At 44.7% G+C, this 16,120-nt stretch overlaps 1 protein-coding gene across 1 annotated transcript; it reads left to right on the forward strand.

Annotated features, from left to right (window-relative positions):
- The first annotated feature begins 283 nt into the window (after positions 1 to 283).
- Positions 284 to 8,589, forward strand: abhd17c (abhydrolase domain containing 17C, depalmitoylase). The gene is made up of 3 exons (XM_037452417.2): positions 284 to 1,115; positions 5,179 to 5,358; positions 6,435 to 8,589. The coding sequence occupies exons 1-3, from the start codon at positions 631 to 633 to the stop codon at positions 6,652 to 6,654; spliced, it is 885 nt and encodes a 294-aa protein (XP_037308314.1). The 5' UTR covers positions 284 to 630; the 3' UTR covers positions 6,655 to 8,589.
- The last annotated feature ends 7,531 nt before the right edge of the window (positions 8,590 to 16,120 follow it).

The following is a 16,120-nucleotide window of genomic DNA, read 5'->3' on the forward strand; positions in this document are numbered from 1 at the left end:
CAAAACAATTGGTCAGATAATACCTGTCAAAATGAGGAGTCCTTACTTTGAATCCAAGCCATGTGTTTATTTCACAAACTTGTAACTTACACACAGTCGTGTTTCCGCCCGCTACCACATACTACTCAGAAGTAACACTTTGAAATGCTGGCTTTAAAATAAAACATGTAAATGATGTTTATTTTTTAGGGGTCAAATATAAATAAGTTATATAATTAGCTCAAGTTAAAGTCAAAATAAATAAAACCGTAATAAAGTACAGACCAAACAGGATATCCGGTGATACCGGAAGACCAGCTCGTCTCCATTCTTGAGAAATGGACGTTCTCATTCCTACACTAAATTAGCAACAAATCTGGACGTGTAAAGTGGGGTGTTTCGATTTCATTAACGTTCAAGTTACGAACTGTGGAGTTACGTTTAAGTGACTCTAATCTTCATTAGGTCTTAGATCAGTTGTTACCTGACTAGCTAACCTTAAGTTAACTACCGGGCAGCCCACTAGTGTGTTAGCCGGCGAGCCATCGCTCATTCAACACTGTCCGGTAGGGTCTGTGGATGGGGAAAAATAGCACCTGATATCTGAAGAAAACTAATTTTAAATCCTTTGGGTCGCCCCGTGCCCGTCACATGCCCGAACCAGGCCCCAGGATGAATGGCTTTTCTCTTGGTGAACTGTGCTGGCTCTTCTGCTGTCCGCCCTGCCCCAGTCGCATCGCGGCCAAGCTAGCTTTCCTCCCACCGGAGCCCACGTACTCCATGCACACTGATGCTAATGGGGTAACTAGCTTACATTTAAGTGAACGGGCGGACTGGCAGTACTCTCAACGAGAGCTCGATGCAGTGGAAGTGTTCAGCACAAGGAGCAGCCGGGGTAACCAGGTCGGCTGTATGTTTGTGCGTTGCGCCCCGAACAGTCGCTACACGCTGCTGTTCTCCCACGGTAACGCCGTGGACCTGGGCCAGATGTGCAGCTTTTACATCGGCCTGGGCTCCAGGATCAACTGCAACGTGTTTTCCTACGACTACTCGGGCTACGGAGCCAGCACCGGCAAGCCGTCCGAGAAGAACCTGTATGCGGACATCGAGGCGGCCTGGCAGGTCCTGAGGAACAAGTAAGTATGAACCATGTATTGGGACAAGCTGCTCCATGTCCATGCAGTCAGCTATGCCCAAAACACAGAAGTGATAAACCAAAGCCTCGAGTTACATCAACAAACATCATTTTAGGTAGGTCTCCAGAACCGTTTTACAAGCAGCAGAGCAAGAGATGTTAATAGTTTAGTGAGTAGAAAATGAACTGATCAGTACACGTTATACAGTGAAACATTATAATTTCAGGGTGGGGAGGAGCCCCCCTGTTATAATGGTATGGGACACACAGGTCTTAGTTAACACCAACCCCAAGCAGCTGCTTGGAGCACTCTGAATTAAAATGATTTCCATCCACAAACGAGACTGTACTTGATATTCTATTGTAGTACACAAGTAGTATTGACAATTCCTCATTCAGTGCCACCATCTACAAAGATGATAGTAAAGTATATTTGGGTAGTACAGCACGAGCGAGTGGGGTAGAAGGATTATGCAGGCAGGACACAGCAGATTTTTGAAGTGTTTCCATTTCTGCTGCTACATCAATATTCCATTTCTGTTGGGTACTAGGGCTGCAAATAACGATTATTTTCCTAATCAACTATTCGACTAATTTAACGATTATTTACCACAGTGTGGGAACGTGGAAAAAAAGAGGTATCCCTTTTGGCTACAACGTGTGGTTTATTTCAACTTTAAATGTATTTGAGTAACAAGTTAATACAAATGTAATCCTAATATACATTAAATGGTAATACAAAATGTATGTGCGAATATGAGTGATGAGAACATGACAAGTGACGAGCATGTTGAGATGCTCTCTTTCCAGACTCCTTCACCTGAGGGTGCACGACAAGACACACATGCCTTTGCTTGGTACTAAAAGAGAAAGAAAACTGAGCTTTAATGATCACGTTGTAGGCTTTAGTATCATAATTTTTATTACGCTAGAGTAGATCTCTAGTAATTGTGTTCATATGAAATAATTTTTCCACAATCTTGTTTTTGAAGAGTGTAAGTGTTAAGAGTTAACGTTAACTATTCAGAACGGACATAAAGACAGGCTACAATAATTCAATTCAATTAATCCGATTTCAGGAATCAGGAAACGTTTATTCCCATTATATGTTAGACATACTGGAAATTTGACTTGGCGGTTGGTGCATGACGGAAGACAGTACAATAATGACAATGTAGTGCAGCAATAAGATAGAAATGAAATAAAGTATTATAACATATATGCATTTAACATAATAGCATTAGCAAGCATCCTCCATGAGATGTCCTGTTCTCCAACATGTGAGTGTAAACCTTACGATAAATTAACAAAGCTAGCTTTACTTTAGTTAGCTGAACTTACCGACATTGTTGCGACGGTGTTGTAGTTTAAAAATGGCGCTTCGTGTGTTGTCTTTCCCCTTGCGGCACGCGCAAATGACGACACTCTTTCAACCAATCAACGTTCTGCAGTGAGTCTAGCTCCACCGTTGAAAACAGCCCTGTTAGAAATTCATAGTGAAGTTAATAAAAAGTAAAACGTTCATAGAATTAACATTGATGGAGAAGGTCAGACTATTTCCTTCAGAAAGACCCTTGGTTAGCTAGCTCATTTAAAATATCTTAAACTTAAACTTTTTTGACCCTGCCTCTTAAAAGAATCGAAATCGAGAATAGCTGGGAACCGGAATCGAAAAAAGGAATCGGAATTGTTCAAAAATGATACCCTACTTGTATATCACTAACAGTGTTCAATATATCTCACACATATTTGTAGGTATTTTTTGTTCTTCAAATGAATCCAGACATTCATGTATTTTACCTTTTTTTTTTTTTTTAAATACAAAATGACAATGACATTCAATATAGTCTAGAGAAAAATGGGCAGTCAGTACGCAGGGGCAATTCCTCCCACTGGCTGAACAAGGCTGATCTTGGTAAGTAAATACAGTACGTACATTCTAATGATTAATAGATTCAATGCATAGAGAATGAAAAAGGGATTATTTCCGTGTTCTTGCTGGTTTTAGCAATGTTCTGTCGGATACGTAGACGGCATGAACAGGTAGCTGTGAGAGGAAACCAGGCATATATAGTTGTTAACCTAGGGAAAACACTGTGCGTGATTAGTCTATGGTAAGACGCGGTGAACATCTCAGAAAAAGAAGCAATTGGAGTAATCTCACCCTGGGTAAAGAGAGCCTTGCTTATGTCTTCCAATGTACCAGTTCATATAAGCATGTCGTTCTTTCATTGGTGTTCCCAAGTCTCATCGCAACAGGGAGAGTTTGGCCTTGTGGTTGGTTGTTCAAGTATGCCTCTTGAGGACTGGAATCTGTAAGATTTTTGATAAAGACAAACTAGTACTACGAAATATATTGTACAACTCTGTTGTTGTTACATCAGGTGACTCTGCTCTTGCTAGGTTCAAGCTTTGCAGTTGAAGTCAAAATTGATATAATTAAGTTATATAATATAATATTAACAGGATGATTTGCTTAGAGCATTAATCTATAAAGATGGTGTATGTGGTTGTTTTCATCCTTCATATTGTCCCCTCTGGTTATCCCCTGAATGATTTCTCCATCCTATCGGACCTCCACCACAGCCCATTTACTCCCTTCAGTCAAAGGGGTTTGTTTTTCAAATTAAAGCCCCCTTGAGGCTAAAGCGAGGTAGCATCATCCAGGCTACATAGCACAGCTCTGTGGCACTCTGCTGAATTCTAACTATTTCGGTCTTCGTTGAAAGACAGATCAAGGACCTGCCAGGTTTTTAAGGATGTTGTGCATGTTGGATGTTGTGTTTCACGCTTCAGGGGGGCTGTGTGGGGCCCGAGATGGAGCTAAAAGAGGGAAAATGATTTTCAGAAAGACCGAAACACTTCTGCCTGTTACATCAGTGTGTTTTGGACGAGGGGATTGTTCCACGGAATGCATGTGATGACATGATCATATTCCACCTCCTAGGTTTCCAACGCCCTTTATGCACGCACCTCATTAACCCGTTGTTTAGAAGTTGAGAAAATCAAAGCTGTTGGCTGCCTTGACTCTGGCGGTCAGGTTTTAGTGCCAGTTGTAATGTTTCCGTAGAACCTCTACTAAGTATACCTGAACAGGCTGGATTTTGTATGGAAGCATTTTTCTGAGAAAAGTGGTGGAAAGTGTTCTTCACTAGAAGTTTTAAGTTTTACATATTCATAATCCCAGAGCAGATGGCCACAATATCTTATTAAAACTTGCTTCCTGGTCTATTTAGCCATTTTACTGTAGTATTTCAAAAAGCCCTATAATGAAGACCCCCTCCATTACAAGACTGGTACAAAGGACACAACGCAGAGTGTTTGCACCAGTTCTAGTAAAAGGTCAGAAGGAAATTGTTTCGTCAGAAATGGGGGTTTCAGATAGTGGTACCATCCAGCTTGTGGCCAAGTGGTTCGAGGATAAAATCTGCAAAATTTGTATTCATGGGGATGAGCATGTTTATCCTGCGGCTGAGGTCCATCCTACAGTGGGTGGACAAACGTCCATATACCATATAGCAGTAGCATTAGCTACCATATACTGTCATTGTTGGCAATGATTTTCCCACCCTGCTAAGTCTTGTGCAGCAGGCCAGAAAGGGCAAGTCTAATGCACAGATTCCCAGTAACTACAAAGGTTGCAAGGCCATAGAAAGCTTCTGTTATGGTAGATAAAAGGGCTCAAGAGTAGTCTTTAGTGGAGTCCTTACTTTGGGACCAATGGTTACCTTGTGTACTCGTCGCCTACCAGGAGTTACCACAGGCTTCCACATGCGACAGGTTTCTTCCTTTCAGTCCAGCACAAGATTTGCCTAAAAAGGATCCCCCAGGGAAGCAGAGGAGCCACAGGGTCCCTGAGCGGTTGGTAGTTGAGTTATGAAGCAGTGAATGGTGCAGCCTTGATGTTTTGGTACCCCCCCAAAAATGGCTCACTAAGGTGTTGCATTGACTTCCGGTACCTGAACCACACCCAGAATGGATGACCTGTTAGAGGGAGAACAGAGTACATCACTACTCCCAGCAGCATGGCTGTGACCTTGGTGTGTGTGTGTGTGTGTGTGTAGGTACGGCGTCACACCTGAGAACACCATCCTTTATGGTCAGAGCATCGGCACCGTGCCCACCATCGACCTGGCTGCTCGCCACGAATGTGCTGCTGTCATCCTCCACTCACCACTCATGTCCGGCCTTCGAGTGGCCTTCCCTGACACGCGCAAGACTTACTGCTTTGATGCCTTCCCCAGGTGAGTCTCACCTTAGCAATCGTTATTTGGGAAACTAGCAACTGTATTGTAAAATCCAATTTCCATAATTTGGAACAAACTTTTGCCACTTCGCAATGTCAGTATGCAGTCTAGCATTGTTCATTTTGTTTGAGCCTATGTCTTTGGACAAAAAGTTATTCATTTCTCGGCTCATTTACATTCAGTCTGATTTCTGTCATGCATTTAAAAAACAATTTAAAAAATAACGAGCAAATAGACTTATATAGATGTTATAGCCGTAAGATTTTTTTAGAGTACAGAGCTACAGACTAATGGCTTTAATACACAGAGGGTTCCGGTTGAAGTAGATCCTGCTTTGCAGATGGTCCGTCTCAGCAGGCAGTGTGTGTTGTGTCTGTGTATTCAGTGCAGGGCATCTAGAAGGCAAGGATTGATCATGATCATTGAATTACATCCATAAAACCATCTCACAGAAAATAGTCATACTTCGAAATAGGATGGTGAAGTAGGACAACAAGTTGACTTCTATACTCCGGCTAGGTGTTAAGAGGTGGGCCAATAAGTCTGCAAAAATGCCCTAAAGGCAAAGGGATGCACAACAGCCCACACTGTTGTCTGTTGAAAAACCATCTGCATGAGAAGCCTATTATAAGTTTTACAGAAGCGCTCTCATGCTAGCTAACGGCAGCAAATGTGGAGTGCAGCCATTAGCTAGTGCTGCTACCTTCATCTGTAACTGAAACACCTGGATGAGTCTGTACAGCATCTTGGGTTTTAGGCTGCAGTGATGCTAATCTGTATTGTAATGTTACATTGCAAGTCAATTTATTATTGAGCTAGTAAGTTGGCTACTTTTAACTGATCTTCATCCTCCTTTTGTAGACTAATTTGCAAATGTTTTCATTGTTCCAACACTTAGCTGATGTATGCAAGTCAAATGTCTTTACCACTTCACTATAGTTATATAGCCACCTGACTTTCTTCTACGCGGAGTGTGATGAGGGCAGAACAGCTGCCATGAGAACATGGGGTCTTCTCATCACATCAGTATTAACCCTTACCCGTATCCCTCTCTGTCCCTTTTCGCTGCATAGCATTGACAAGGTTTCCAAGGTGGCGTCCCCTGTACTGGTGATCCACGGTACGGAAGACGAGGTGATCGACTTCTCTCACGGCCTGGCCATGTACGAGCGATGCCCCCGCGCCGTTGAGCCACTGTGGGTGGAGGGAGCAGGCCACAACGACATTGAGCTTTACGCCCAGTACCTGGAGAGACTGAAGCAGTTCATCTCCTTTGAGCTCCCCAGCTCCTGAGGGGGAGCAGCACTCGGGCCTGGGTTCATCTTACCACACTGAAGAAGCCGCTTCCTTCCCATCCCTCACCTCCTTCTCTCAGCATAGGGGCAGGTACTGAGCTGATCACTTGGTTCTCCCCTGATCTCTGCGCCATTTCTGGGTAGGAATGTGCAGTAGACTGGAAGAGGTCCATGAGAGTCTGTGTAGTACTGACTGCTGCTCAAACATGTGGCCACGCGTCAATGATCCCAGGCCGAGCCCATGTTTGCAACTCCTGGTCTCTTTCCGTTCCTCTACTTACTCCATCATGTTCTTTGTTCCCCCCAGCGTCGCGTTTCACTGAGTCGTTACAGTGTTCAACTTGATTTTTTAATTCTTTTATACCAGATGATGATGATTTAATTTTGCACCTTGAAATACGAATTAAGTTTTATACTTTGTATTTTTTATTTACTATTCAGGGTTTTACCGAACAATTGCACTTTTATTGTGCAGATATATCCAGGTAATTTTGTCTTCGGAATGTTATTGTTAATACTTATTTTTGTTTATTTATCTGCATTCCAGGTAAAACTTTTTTCAGTTGCCTGTGTTTTAAAAAAAGAGTGCACAGCTGCACGTCTGGCCTTTCTTGTGGCCTTGTGGTCCTGTAGTCCTTAAGCATGCTTCTCTCTCATACAGGAAGACAAGAACACCAAGCCTCATTGAGAAAAACCCCATTTAAAACCCCTCCATCATTGGCACCCAAACAAAAACATTATTGAAGTCCTTAAATACTTTAGAGGCCTGGAGCAGTCGGCATTTCAACCCAGAGGCTGCAGTAAAGTACAACAGGTCTTTGAAGTTGCAGAATATGCACACTGTGACATTTCAGCACCTGGTAAAGCCATCTATGAATAAGTAATATCACTACATGACCCACAGTCTAATTCCATGTACGAATCAAATCCTCAGCTTTCCTCAGTAAGAGAGAGCAGCAGGTGTTGGGGCTGTACTCTAGTAAACTCATACGATGGGACAAACCGAAACGCCCTCGGCTCGGTGCTGGAGACGGTTCCATGCCGTTGTAACTCCTTTGACACTACAAATAAAGCCTTATGTCCATACACATTTCACCGACTGCAGGTCTTTGTGGACTTTGGTGGAGCTGATTACTGCTGCTACTCATCAGATAAATCAGTCAGTGAACACTGTGAAAGGCGGCAGTTACGGATCCTGACCGCTGTCCTCTCCTTAGTCAGCCTGCAGGAGGAGAGGCTCCAAAGACCTGTGAAAGAATTACAGTGGCTGCGCACATTTAAACTTGTATCCATTCATTTGTCGATCTAACCTGTGACAAGTGAAACCTAAAAAGTTAATCATTAACAAAACAGACCTTGTGAAGTGAATATGATCTGTGTTCGAGGATCTTAAGATTTGCCTAGTGATTAGTGATGATCACGTGATCAATTGTGTATTGCTGTGAAGAGGTTTGTCCGTTAAAAATTCAGTGTCTTGTCATTCTAACTAATGTTGGGCTGTTTTTTTGCTGTTAAAGAGCCCCATCTCCAGTATATTTCTTCAAGCTCTTTTTTAGAGAAATGAAGATTCTGCTTTTATGCCGATTATTATTTTCATACTGACATTTTTATGAGGTTTTCCAGTCTAAATGTTAGATTTACACGGTTTCTGAAGCTAGTTTGTATAATAAGCCTCTGTAATGGTATATTTAATTATCTTCTCTATAGATATTAGCCCTCACAAAGGGGGGGTTGAGTATCATTGCTTTAACACTTGAATCCCATTATGCACATGAAGGGCAGACAAAGCCACTAGAGTCTGATTTTGGTAATGTGTAAAACTTGATATAAGCCTTAAAAAGTGCCGAGAAAGTGATTCATTTGGTAGTTGAAAGAAGGCAGCAAAATGAATGTTGTTATGCTCAAAATGGAATAAAGGATGCATGAAACCTGATTGTTTCTGTGTTAGAAAGATTCCTGTAATGACTCCTGCTGGCATGTCTTTTTCGGGGGGGGCCTTCTCTTTAGAAAAGAAAAATGTTGACCACATTAGTAACAATATTTACTGTCACAAGGTTCAACCCTCAGCTGGAAATCTCTGCATGTATTGTAGCACAGATGAGTTCCATGAAAATACCTGGAGGAGAGAGAACCCCCTCATACAACTCTTCAAAAGACATTAGCCAAATCGTTTAAGGGGCTTTAGTCAAGTGTGCATATTAGAAGCATGTTGGTTCTTTATATGTCATTAGGAAGCATTTTAAGGCCCAGTGTGCAGGTTTAGATTGCGACCATTATATACCCCTCACTGTGTCGGTGGAGCTTCTCGACTCAAGGCCACGCCTAGCAGTGAGAATTACTGTATGTTTGATCATGAATAGTGGTATATTTAGTAGTTTGTGTGTTATTAGATATTAGTTATATTCTGTTAGGTATACACATTAAACATGTAATATATTTTGTAAGTAATTTAAATACTGTACAGATGTTTGTTTGTAGGTGCTGGCATGGTCCAGGTGGTGGGGCCGATATCCTCGGGTGTGGGTACCCCCTCTTTGGTGTGCTGTGTCTTTTTGAGGCACCCTGGGTTTGTGAACCCTCACGTGTGAGTGTGTGTGCGTGATACATGTGCGATCGGGGGGCCTATTCTTTGCTTTGGGATCTCGCAGAAGCATAAACTAGGCTTTACTGTCAACCAGTTGAGAACCACTGCTCTAGAGTGAACCGTCGCTGGTGACAAAAAGCCAGAGATGCTGCTTTTGTTTTCTTTGTCTATATAATAATGCTGTAAAGGGCTACAGAGTGAACCAATTCTGCAACAATTATTACAAAGTTCTAAAATATATATATTTATATGCATTCCAGTCTAAATCCGCTGATATTAGTTAAATTTCTCTTAGACAAACCTTCCCAGTGCTAAGGGAAAACCAATACCAAGCACTCAAATCACATTATCACTTTTCAATTATAACTGACCGTTTTCAATTAAAGAGCGCATCATTTTCAAATGCTAAACGCTAGGCTGATGTCCATATGAGCATCCCCTTACTTTTCAGGGAGGAGGGGGGACTTTTGCCTTTCAACCTCAGAATAGAGCGAATTTTCTTACTCTACACTTGTCCTCCTATTACTGGCTAAGGAAGCTGCCGTTCTATCGCACGTGGGTCTGCCTTCATTCCATTGGCTCTTACCATTCCAAAGCGACTGGATCTGAAATAACTGCATCTCAGCCCTCTGTCTTGAAATGTCCCTGAGGCTTCTGTATTTCTTCTGCTTTACTCAAAGTAAAACCTTTAAACATATATGAGCATTTGAGGCAACGTGTTTTGTGTTTTTTTTCAGGTGAATCAATTATTATTTGTTCTGTGTGCCATACAATATGTGTGTGTGTGTGTGTGTATATATACTCACCGGCCACTTTATTAGGTACACCTGTCCAACTGCTCGTTAACACTTAATTTCTAAGCAGCCAATCACATGGCGGCAACTCAGTGCATTTAGGCATGTAGACATTGTCAAGACAATCTCCTGCAGTTCAAACCGAGCATCAGTATGGGGAAGAAAGGTGATTTGAGTGACTTTGAACGTGGCATGATTGTTGGTGCCAGAAGGGCTGGTCTGAGTATTTCAGAAACTGCTAATCTACTGGGATTTTCACGCACAACCATCTCTAGGGTTTACAGAGAATGGTCCGAAAAAGAAAAAACATCCAGTGAGCGGCAGTTCTGTGGGCGGAAATGCCTTGTTGATGCCAGAGGTCAGAGGAGAATGGCCAGACTGGTTCGAGCTGATAGAAGGGCAACAGTGACTCAAATAACCACCCGTTACCACCAAGGTGGGCATAAGAGCATCTCTGAACGCACAGTACGTCGAACTTTGAGGCAGATGGGCTACAGCAGCAGAAGACCACACCGGGTGCCACTCCTTTCAGCTAAGAACAGGAAACTGAGGCTACAATTTGCACAAGCTCATCGAAATTGGACAATAGAAGATTGGAAAAACGTTGCCTGGTCTGATGACTCTCGATTTCTGCTGCGACATTCGGATGGTAGGGTCAGAATTTGGCGTCTACAACATGAAAGCATGGATCCATCCTGCCTTGTATCAACGGTTCAGGCTGGTGGTGGTGGTGTCATGGTGTGGGGAATATTTTCTTGGCACTCTTTGGGCCCCTTGGTACCAATTGAGCATCGTTGCAACGCCACAGCCTACCTGAGTATTGTTGCTGACCATGTCCATCCCTTTATGACCACAATGTACCCAACTTCTGATGGCTACTTTCAGCAGGATAAAGCGCCATGTCATAAAGCTGGAATCATCTCAGACTGGTTTCTTGAACATGACAATGAGTTCGCTGTACTCAAATGGCCTCCACAATCACCAGATCTCAATCCAATAGAGCATCTTTGGGATGTGGTGGAACGGGAGATTCGCATCATGGATGTGCAGCCGACATCGGCGTGCTGCACGCACAGATTAACCTCACGGGGCTAACGCTCGCGCCGTGCTTCGCGTGTTCCTTGGAGGACTGTGGCCTGGCTGTGGGGGGGTTGGTGGGTCACAGCAGAGATGCTCACGAGTCCCAAAGCTCGAGTCCGAGTCGAGTCTGAAGTCTTTCGAGGACGAGTCTCAAGTCGAGTCTGAAGTCACCGTGTGTGCCGAGTCGGAGTCTTAAACTCGTGCTGCCTCTCGCTGAGCCGGCGGTAAGAGTCACGGGCCCTTTCTCAATATGCGTTCTTTTGTGGACTTTTGTTCTCGTGGACTCGTGAAACGTCATCATTCGCAGCCCGAGCGCTGTTCCAATTCTAAAGTCCGCATCTGGCCGAGAACGGTTATAATACCCGGATGTGACTCGCCCTGCCCATTTTACCGGGCATGCATCGGAGCAGGCTCGTCTGTTCTTGTGAGAGCCACATATCCCAGAATGCATTTCACCTCAGCAACAGGAAACAACGACAGGGGAAAATAAACAACTTTATGTCGAAGTTTATAAATACTACTTTATTTAAGTAACGTAATGTAATTTTATGACTGAAGTTAGTTGTTAAAGCAACTTTTCTGCTGTTGGTTTGTCATCATTCAGCCTTCGTAACAATGTGCTCCGTGGATGGAGATGTGAGGTGTAGTTAACCGACCGTCAGACCCTCCAGCACGGGGCGGTCAGCTCATCTCGCCTGTTTTCGGCGAGTCTTCTGTGAAATGCTCCGCCGGTTTTCACGTCTCCGTAGCGGTTATACATGAGATTTAACTGTACTATAACGAGTATAAGTTTTAATGTGGTGTCAGAGACTGATGTTATTCACAGGTTAACGTGTTTGAGGACAGAGTTTAGATTCATAACTTCATGTTTAAATGTAACTTTAACGTCTTGTCTGTATCCGCAGAGTGCAGCTTGTTTATTGTCCATCATTGTGCATTAAAACTAACGATGTTTTCAGGGCCGGCGCTAGCCATTTCAGTGCCCTAAGCTAACCAACCAACCACCACCACCACCACCACAGGAATAACAACCATTCAGAATGTCTTAGTTAGGTTCTCTTTATTCCCCAAATAACTTCTAAACATAAATAATTTACATAAACAAACAAAAAGAAATAAATTATATAAAAGATCAAATTAAAAATACCAAATACCACCACAATTACTAAAAACTGTTTTGGAACTGAACATTGTAAACACAGAAAGTATTCAAGTATATAACCATGTAAGTAATAATGTGCTAATTTCTTCAGTAAATAATATACATAAGTACAAATAATAATAATAAAGTGCAAATTTTAAAGTGCAAATAACCATACATAAGTACAAACCGCACAGTAGAATTTACTTTACCATCTCTATAAAAGAGACCATTCTGCTATCCGATAGAACTATATTCAAACATTTTCACTACCATCAGTTGTCTAAGGCCCTAAGGAGGCACACGCCTGCATTTCCTAGCTGCAAAATCAGCTATCAGGTCATCATATGACAGTTTCTGAGCCACGTCCCCATTGATGCTGATGACAGCCAGACCACTTAAACGTTCCCTATTCAGATCCTGTTCAGTCGAAGGGTTTTTCCAAAGTTAACCTTACCAAGAGCCGTTTCCCACTCATCATTTCATTACATTGTGAAAGTGTCACTTGTAGCTAGGCTACTTTTTCACTACACAATAAGATTGTTTGAACATAATTGATAACCAACGCAAAAAAAGCGTCCTGAAGTGCAAAGCAAACTATGCTAATAGGCTAACGTTACCCGACTATATCTCTGATGGCTAAAAGAAATAGCAGGCCCAATTTAAGCATAATCACAAATACCATTGCTAGCTAGCTAGCAACGATTGCTAGTCTTATTGCTAACGGTAACAGAAACGATAACGGTAACATCAATGATAACAAAAACGTAAATGATAACATAAAAAACAAATAATAACAAAAACGGTATCAGAAACTTCGGGCGGCCCGCGGACGAGTACCGAATACGACCCACCGGCGATCCGTGCGGACATTGTGAGCGCGAGTATATGTGGCCAGCCGGCCGCCCGGTGACCGCTAGCAATGGTCCTCACAAGAACAAGTTTGGGGACCCGATTTAAAACATTGTCTTACCTGAGAGCGACGCGCGAGCATCATCCCGCTGTCGCTTCTTTTTTCTTTTTTCCGCCCCGATATTTTATTTATTATTTATACTAGTAGCCTACTGTGAAGATTTTTCACGTCCCAGATTTTTTGATGCCCCCCCCAGGCACTTGGTGCCCTACGCGCAGTGCGTGATATGCGTGTGCGGAGCGCCGCCGCTGGATGTTTTAATTAAAGGACATGAGGAGACCGTCCTCGAGACTCTGAATCGGCAGCAGAACTTCAGCTTCAAAGAAACTCTGAAGCTCTGAATTATAATAATAATGAATAAACAAATCCCACATATGAATTATTGTATTATGGTATGATGTGTGGTCAGCAGCTTGCTGTACGAGGACCACTATACTGATTATCAGCCTCTTGATGTTTGAGTAACAAGACAAACTGTATGTGTGTGTGTGCATTCAAATATTTTAGTATAATAGTTCATTTTTGTCACTGTATCCAACCTCCTCCTCCTAAAATGATAAAGCTAATTATTTTATGACTGATTATATATTTAAATATGGTGCTCAATATTATATATACCATTTCTAATTTTAAATGAAAATGAGACAAAAGCTTGTTAATAGTAAAATATTTAAGTCAAAAACTAAATTAAAACGTATTAGCAAGACCAGCTGACGTGGTGACGTCATCAAGTCAGCTGCTGGAAATGACCGTTCTCCGTTCTCCCGAACCTGCGAGTCAGGACTCCCGAGTCTGTCTCCCGAGTCAATTCTTGCGGGAACGCAAGTCCGTTCTCGCCGTCTCAGGTATTGAGAAAGGGCCACGGTCTCGAACGTTCCGCCGTTCGTACCGGACGATGCGCTGCTCGGCGAGCTGGTGAAGCACGGGAAGGTGGTGTCCCAAATGAGGAAGGTGTCCTTAGGCTGCAGGTCTCCCCTGCTGAGGCATGTGGTGTCTCACAGGAGACAGCTCCACATGGTCCTCACCAAGACCCAGGCTCTCAACCTGGTGATTAAGGTGAGGATCGAAGGGTTTGACTGTCATGTTCGCCACATCGGACGATGGGAGGTGTTTCCGGTGTGGTGGAGAGGGACACCTGGCAAGGTCTTGCCCAGTGAAGACCCCCTCCTCTCAGGACCAGAGCTGGGAGGGTGCTGGGGGTGCCAGGGAGGAAGAGGGGGCTGGTGAGGCCCAGCAGGTCGGTGAGGAGTCAGGTGAAGGGGTGAGTGGGGCTCAGAAGGTCGGTGGGGAGTCAGGTGAAGGGGTGAGTGGGGCTCAGAAGGTCGGTAGGGAGTCAGGTGAAGGGGTGAGTGAGGCTCAGATGGTCGGTGGGGAGTCAGGCGAAGGGGTGAGTGGGGCTCAGAAGGTCGGTGGGGAGTCAGGCGAAGGGGTGAGTGGGACTCAGAAGGTCGGTGGGGAGTCAGGTGAAGGGGTGGGCTTTAAGGTAAAGAGAGGGGGGGCGTTGAGCAAAGGGGAGGCGGGGGGTGGGGACCCGACTCCTCTTCGGGGTGGGGCTCTACCATCAGTGTCTCCTCAGACGGTACGGTTTCCAGCAGGTACGGGGTGGGGCAGATAAAGGGTTTCCTGCTGCTCACCAAAAACGAGAGGTCGAGTGAAGCTGGAGGAGTACTTCTCCGATGTCGAGAGGTTTGCTCGCTCCGCCCGACACGGCAGTACGAAGAAGGGTGCAGGAGACTTCACCCAACAGGAGGTCTTCAGGCTGAGGAAGCTCCTCCTCAGACTCAACAGAGAAGGGGGGAGCACAACCGAGTGAGGCGTCAGCCTGGCTGAGGAGGATCGTGTGCGGTGCGACCCGCGGTGGAGTCCAGATCGTCCAAATTGATTACACTAGATACGTTCTATATTATTTACCTGTCTAGTTTGTATAGATATTGCTATTATTCAATGTAAAAATAAAGTTTTTTTCAAAATCAAAAATCTCTCTCTCTCTCTCTATGGCGGTTGGGTGCGTGGTGAGCTGGTGAGTTTGGTGGAGAGTTTAGTGACTTTTCTAGGACTGTCTTTCTACTGTTCCTCTTATTTCACAGGGTGAGTGAGTAACGGTAGTCTGTAGTGGTTCTGGGGTTTTGGTGGTGATTAGGGGACGGAGGACCGTGCCTCGTGTCGGGAATGGCGTCCTCCGAGACGCCGTCTCTGAGGCATGGGGTTCGGGTCCAGCCCGACCCCGGCGTCCCGGTAGAAGCTGTCTTGCTGGCCATCGGGGAGTGCGTGGGGCACGCTAACCTGTCCCACGCCTCCCGCATGAACCGGGGGTTGCTGGTGTTCCTGAAGGAGGAGCGGCTGGTGGCGGAGCTAGTGGCAAGCGGCGTAACCGTAGACGGGGTGTACCTGCAGGTGTCACCGCTCGCGGTGCCCTCTACGCGGGTTACCTTGTCAGGTGTCCCCCCCTTCATACCCAACCAGGTGCTGGAGCGCGAGCTACTGCGCTTCGGAAAACTTGCGAGTGGTTTCCGGTCCGTGGGACTGGGCTGCAAGAGCGATAAACTTAAACATGTCCAATCCTTCAGGAGACAAGTGTCCATGTTCCTCACATGTCCTTCACAGACGCTAGAGGTGTCCTTCAGAGTGAAGCACGGCGAGGGTCACTATATGATCTACGCAAATACGGGTAGCATTAAGTGTTTTCTGTGCGGGGGAATGGGGCACAACCGTGACGCTTGTCCTCACAAGCCCGCCGAAGAGCGCGCAGAATCGGAGCCCGCACCGGCAGAAGGGCTCGGTGACGCCGGGGCGCCGATGGACGACGAGCCAGCGGGAGGCGATGCGCCGCCGGCTGAGACAGGAGTGGAGGTGAGTCACGGCGGACAGGTAGGCTCACATGAGAGGGATCAGAGCCCAACTACCGGTATTAATACAGCAGAAAGGAGGGGGGTGGAGGAGAAGGAAGGAGCA

Source organism: Pungitius pungitius, chromosome 4, assembly GCF_949316345.1.
Source record: "Pungitius pungitius chromosome 4, fPunPun2.1, whole genome shotgun sequence".
Lineage (NCBI taxonomy): Eukaryota > Metazoa > Chordata > Actinopteri > Perciformes > Gasterosteidae > Pungitius > Pungitius pungitius.